The sequence below is a fragment of the Porites lutea genome, chromosome 4, assembly GCF_958299795.1.
Source record: "Porites lutea chromosome 4, jaPorLute2.1, whole genome shotgun sequence".
NCBI lineage: Eukaryota > Metazoa > Cnidaria > Anthozoa > Scleractinia > Poritidae > Porites > Porites lutea.
Window position 1 is genome coordinate 37,382,485 of NC_133204.1, and position 6,711 is coordinate 37,389,195.

The 6,711-nt window shown below is 38.1% G+C and overlaps 1 protein-coding gene and 1 pseudogene across 1 annotated transcript in view; both read right to left on the reverse strand.

The window, feature by feature from the left end:
- Positions 1 to 204: 204 nt before the first annotated feature.
- On the reverse strand, positions 205 to 2,778 carry LOC140934621 (tyrosinase-like; annotated as a pseudogene).
- Positions 2,779 to 6,092: 3,314 nt separating this feature from the next.
- LOC140935574 (integrin alpha-D-like) overlaps positions 6,093 to 6,711 on the reverse strand; it is a 3,178-nt gene continuing 2,559 nt past the window's right edge. Inside the window, exon 3 of the mRNA XM_073385135.1 lies at positions 6,093 to 6,602. Within this exon, the coding sequence (XP_073241236.1) occupies positions 6,298 to 6,602 (305 nt within the window). The 3' untranslated portion in view covers positions 6,093 to 6,297. The remainder of the gene's footprint in view (positions 6,603 to 6,711) is intronic.

Consider the following 6,711-nt stretch of genomic DNA (forward strand, 5'->3'; position numbering starts at 1 on the left):
ATGAAGCTACCAAAACAAAACTAAAACGACTAACTGAAACCAATCGTGACTTTTCCGGTGATTCATTTATTAATGCTTTAGACATGGAAAGAATATAGCCCTCGTAAAAAGGGTTGAATGTGTGACATTGAAATGAAGCTGCTATTTTGACTAATTTTTATCTTACTTGTGTGCAGTGACTATTTACACAACATCGCTTAGTCTCTTAGTCTTTTTCCTTTATAAGAATTATCCCCTATTCATACCCAACTCTGACGTCACCAGGTAAGCCATCGTTGTCAAGCAGTTCCCATGGGTATCGCTCTGTTAGTGGCATCTCGAAGGGAATGCTAGTAAAATATTCAAACTTTTGCTCATAATTTTTGGTCTGCCAAGCTTTCCAGAGTTTATCGACGAAGCTATGATGGATCCAGAACTCGGGGGTGAACGAAGCTGAGTGGTGCTTCAACATGTGACCGCCTACACAATCATGAAAAGAAGGATCAATCTTATCGCGAATGAACTTTTCAAACTCAGTAAAATTGGAATTTTTATAGCGTTTTCGATTTGGTCTTTGCTTGGTAGAAAGCATGAGCGATTGAAATTTCTTTTCAAACATCCGTAGCCGATCGTTTCTGGTATAAAGAAGATCCCTTCTTTGAATGGCCCATCCGTGACGCAACCTTCAGGCAACTGACCGTCACCTCCTAAGCCGTGAGGCATAGGACTCCAAACGTCACTCTTCTCTGTCCCACGGGCCCAGTTATCCAAATCCTTGCTCCAGTCCAAATAAGGAATTGTTATCCGACAGTCGATTTGGCGAAGGAAGTTTTCAAATTCAAGCAGATACCATCTGTGCCATGGTAAAAATATCTGAGGCATGTGATGAAGGAACGTGCTTGGGATCCGCGAATGAAGCTTACATAGTCTTCTATACTCCTCTTTATAAATCGGGTTCGTTGCTGCTCTTCTTAAGCCTCGAACAAATCGGTATCTTTCTTTAAAATTCATAGTTTTGAAGTCTTTTCTAATGCGATGGCAAAGAAGAAGTTTTCCTCTATAGCAAGTACACCTCCGATTACAATCATCGAGGTATACTGTGGCATTATTTTCACAGGGCGCTGAATCCCCTACATAGAGAAACAATAGTTGATGTTACATGTCCTAAACCAAACAGTTACCCAGTGCAAACAGTGTGCAAATACAGTCAAAGCTCTTATAACCATGTTACACAGAAAAAGGAAACGTAACACCAACAAATTCAAAGTATGGAGTTTTACTGCGTAGTCGTGCATCACAAAAAAGTTGTTGTTTCTCTAATCTAAACCTATTGTGTTTTTGACCTCGCGTTCTCTTTGCAGTTACCGTGGTCTTTGCTGAGCCCTAATTTCAAGGAAAAGGATTGAATTGTTTTCTTTTACTTTTTCTATTCGCCTACCTCGAAGGTATCGTTTCAAATCGTTGTATTTCAAATCTGGACACAAGTTACTTGCTTTCATTAAACTGGCTGCAATCATCAAAATGGAGCGAAACGACCACATTAGCCCTCCAGTACAGCGAGGAATGGAGAGACAGTTGATAACTTCCTGAAATAAATTGTTAACGCCAAATGCGAAATGTCAGGATGATCATAATCTGTCTAAAAATAAGAGTCGTTATTGAGAAAAACTTCATTTAATTACATCAAATGTAACAACAACAACAATAACGAGTACAGCTAGTTACCTACCATTTACACGGGAAAACCGGTTGAAAAATCGAATGGTTCGCTCCATTCAGTTTGGGAAGCTTCAGAAAGTATGGGCTATGATTTAAGGCGGTGCAATTTTTCCACTTTTTCTAGTCTGTTGTGTAAATTTGGATATATTCTAGTCCCACCTGGTCAAATTTTAGATCATTTTATAGTTTTATGTTTATGCACAAGATTTTTCCACCCGGGTAGTGTGTACATGTTAAGCACCCAACAAAGAATACAACAACAAGAAAATGAAGTTCTTCAGAAGGACGAGGCCAGCATTATTATTCCTTCGAAATATTTCTGAGTTCGCAATTGCTCAAATCCCCCTACTACTTCTTCATAACCAGCTGGCGTTGATCAAATTTCGAAAAATATGCGCACCGATAAAATGACATTAATGGTACAGGATAACAACAGAAAAAGGCAAGCCAACAACCAGGAAGCCCTGAATAAACTTGGTTGAGCTTGAAAATGACAGAAACTTTTTTTACTTGGTTGATAACAACTGCTGTTTAAAAAAACAAATATGAGCTGGACTAAACATTTCCTTATATCCTAAATTTTCCAACTGAGGTTCCCATGTTTTGGTTTGTTTTAAAATTTATTATTTTGAAGGAGTAATAAATGAAACAACTAATATAAATGAATTCGCCTTTTCGGCGTTCCGTTGCAAAAATCATCGCGCCAAAATCAACGTTCTTATGCTGACTCGTCCCAGTCGTCTCTCATTATTAGTATTTGGCGTGGAAGACTAGAACGGGCTCTTTAACGAAGGGGCTAATGACTAATTAATAAGTAGAGACAACTTGGAGACGACTGGGGACGAGTTAGGTTCTTATGTGTGAGGAGAAGCCCTATTCGGTTTAGTTTTAGTCCCCGGGCGCAAAAGCTATCCGTTATAATGTGAACAAAGCCTTAGACATCTTATCCAGCTACAAAGACCTTGTACGAAACTACCTCACCTGTACTGCTGTGCATTCTGTAAATTTGGTGTCTTGAGTCCGCTCCTCGAATCCTTGAATAGTTTTCTTTAAATTTTGTGTGCAATTTTTAATGGTCATATTTTGACAAAGTTCTGAATTTTCGAAGGATTCAAATAGAGTAAAAAGCCACAAAATGGTAAAAACATAACAGGTAGCCATGTTGTTAGGTTTCGTTTGCTACACATAGGTTAAAGTGAATCGCAACTGAGAGGGGAAACGTCCATACTGTTCAGTGACGGTGATTTATTGCGTCCGTCGTTTGGTTGTTTAAAACTGATTGTGTTGAATTAGTTAAACGCTGCTTAGTAGCTAATGAATAAGAAAATAAAAGAAATGACAAAAAAGAACAAACAGTGGTACAGCAACATTAATTAGCTCTACCTTCCGTCTCAGCACTTCAGGAACTAAAAAGAAGACACTTCCTGATCAGTGCTGTCAGTTTAAGGATCTACGGTACAAAAGGTGAAAAGCAGTCCTTTAAATTTTGTCTTTAAAAATCACCAGATAAAACAAAAAAATGAACAACTATTGATTTTACTTCGCTAGGAAAGGAGACATCGAAGTTTGCTGCCAAATAATCCTCTAAGCGATAAATTGTTTTTGCATTTTCACAAGCGAGCGTTGTTGCTATTAAATTGCGTTCTTCGTGTAGGAAAAAAAAACACAAAAATGCTTTTGATGAGTATGAGGGGTGATTTCCGCCAATAATAACTTTCAAATTTTGTTATGCCATTCTCCTATGTTGTTATTCAGTTTTCTAAGGAATTCTTTTATGCAGTTTCGAATCCTATTGTTCCTTTTCGAATTCTGTTATTCATTTTTCTGATTTTTATTATGCCATTATGAGTTCTTTTAATATTCAGTTTCCAATTCTATTATTCGCTTTTGAATTATGTTATGCAGTTTTCCAGTCCTATTATTCGACTGTACAGTCCTCTCATGTAGTTTCGAATAATTTTTTCCTTTCAAATTCTGTTGGTTACCTTTCCAATTCTATTATGCCATTATGAGTTCTTTTATTCAGTATCCAATTCTATTATTCGCTTTCGAATTATGTTCTTCCAAATCCGGGACTTCGTTTATTTGGCCGACGGTGCCCTGGGGACCAGTAACAAATTTATTTCCCGAGTATGAAAAACATGGCGGACTAAGACGTCGACGTTTTACGGAATCGATTACGAGCATGCATAAATGCAAATCTACAGCAACTTAATTCACCAAATTTTGACTGATAGTCACGATTCTCTATTCTACCGCGTTATAAAGCCGTCGGCAAGTCCATATGCGCAATTGTAATTGACCAAAATGTAATAAAAATTGACCAAAAATGTAATAAAACCGGCAAATGCTATCCAACCGTACATACCCGAAAGAACGCCACCCTCAATATAAGTTGGACAAAAATAAGCGCAGCGCACGCACACCAAATTTTTAAAAAAAATCGCAAATACCGAAAAAAACGAGAAACATTTGTAGAATAATGTATTTTTTGAAAAAGCGCGGCGGCGCTTATTGATTTGCGTACTTTAAGATGCCAAGGTGATTTGAGGGCGGCGCTCTCTCGATTAAATGCAATAGAACATTGTTTTCGATTTTCGAAAGAGCACCGTGGTACTTATTTCTGTCCTACTTAAATTGAGGGCGGCGCTCTTTAGAGTATATACGGTTTGGATAGTATTGACTGTTTTATTACATTTGTGGTCAATTTGTATTACATTTAACTTATTTTAACAATATAAGTAAAACTCGAGAATTAAATGATTTTTGGCGAGGTGCTTCTTTATGTGTTATTTTACATATCGAGCACAAAAAAATTGCATTTATCCTGATTTTAACCTGATTCTAATTATTGGTAAAATTCAAGATGGAGACCATTGTTGGTGACGTCACAGGCCCCCAGCACACGGCCACCACCCATAAAATATACCTCATCTTGTTAAGAAGATCAAAGGCTTTCCACTGATGACAAAATCGTTTCGAAATACTGCAACATATCAAAAACTCTGGGGAGGGGTTCCATCCACCCCCATCCCCCCCCCCCACCTTGTTCCAGGTGGGGTATGAATTTGCGCGTACGTCCGAGGGTTAAGGTTAATTATAAGCTACAATAATCTGCGTCGCAGTCAAACACTCCGAACCTGGTGAATACTATACGCAATAGGTGGGTGCTGAAAAATACGGTTTATTCGAGAATTCTAAGCAACGAAGAGAACTGTAAGAGACTGCACAACTTGATGGTGAAAATTTTCGTATACAAACATCCTAGGCACCGAATTTTTTGCTGTTTTACCTCAAGAGACCCTTTTTTGCGATTTTTCTCCTGTTCCTAAAGTGATAGAAGGTTTTTATTATCAAAAGATATAACCCGGAAAACACACAAGAAAGTCTCTTGTACCCTGGGTGTTTAAGTTTGAGCTTTCAATTGGTTAACTACCATTTTACAGCTGACACAGTGGAAGAAAGGCTGAGGTTGACCTTATTTTGTTACAAACCTTCCTGCTTTCTGATGTTAATCATGTTAATATCAGTTCTCCCTAGTTTCTGTTTTTAATCTTAAGCTAGACGCCGGTTGCCTTATATGCTAACTAGTATTTTTTAGCTTTATCTCCACAAGAAATGAAAAATGGGTTTGCATAAAAAAAAAGGCACTCCCGGCCTCGCCGTCGTTGTAAGGGAAAGGTCAAAGAGTAAAACTACAGTAAGATATTCTATTAACGATGCCGCTCTTGTTCCCTTTCGATTCATTGTTTTCTCCCCAATAACTGTTTCTGATATTTATGGTCTTCACCCGATACCTTTAGTAAACAGTGAAAATAATAAGGGATATATTTATATTACAGAAATCGTTGTGAACTGTAGCTTTTGGGATTTTTGAAGTTTTGTCAGAGAAACTCCGGAGGAAGCTAAGTGATTTTTCGGGGATTTCGCACCTTAGGCCTTTTATGGCTTAATCTACACTTTCTAATAACTGCCCGCGCGCCAACTACCCTTTGACGATAGGTTTTGCCCTTCCTAGCGCAAATCGGTGAAAACAAGCGTTGGGGGAATTCGAGCGACTTCGGCGTATGAATAACAAGGGGGAAAACTAACTCTGCAACTCGCTTGGCTAGCTTGACTGGAACTCGTCACTGTTCCATGGTACTGAGGATTTGCTACAACTGAAAACAGGACAGCACTTTCAACTTGGACTTCAGCAGTTTAATATTCAGCTCATGGACGTAAATCATAAATGTAAATCATACAAGCATGCCAGTAAATTAAAAAAACGGGGATAACAGTGCTCTATTTATACTAACCGATCAACTTATTACCCACATCACAAAACAAATGGAAAGAACGCTGAATAAAATCAGCCCAAAACTAAAAACAAACCTGCATAAAATCAGACAAATTATCCTTTTAAAAGTGTACATTGAAGTAAAATGTGTATAATTTAAAAGAACTAAAACATCCCAATCCAAATTCAAAGTAAATTTTGGCTAAAACAACTTGAAAGGCAATATTTAAAAGCTACGGATATAAAATTCGACGCAAATAAACAAAATTGATGAGAAATTTCTCCTTACAACACTACGACATTTTGGACACTAAAAAAACTTAGCAAGGAGGATCATATTGGCCGTTTAAGACGGCGTATTCTCCGGGGTTGACTTGTCTGATAGCCAATTTGACGACCTGCCAAAAATCGCCGAGTGTTTGGACTCTGAACATGTGATTCTCCGGCGGAGAGGAGGCAACATTCACCATCTCGTCTATGCCGTTAATGTGACTTCCAACAGCGACAACGTAAATGTCTATGCCAATGCCTTTTAGGGCTTTAGCTTTACTTATAGTTAGATCGCGAGAGTTGGATTGGCCATCGGTGACAAGAAGGACCATCTTTCTTGAAATAACACGGCGTCCTTTAGAGGTAAAGAAAAACTATTTGTTTATAAGTACCAACAGCATTTGGAAGCAATCGGGAATAAAAGAATATTTGAATATTGTGCACGGGTATTTCCTCTCCCCTTC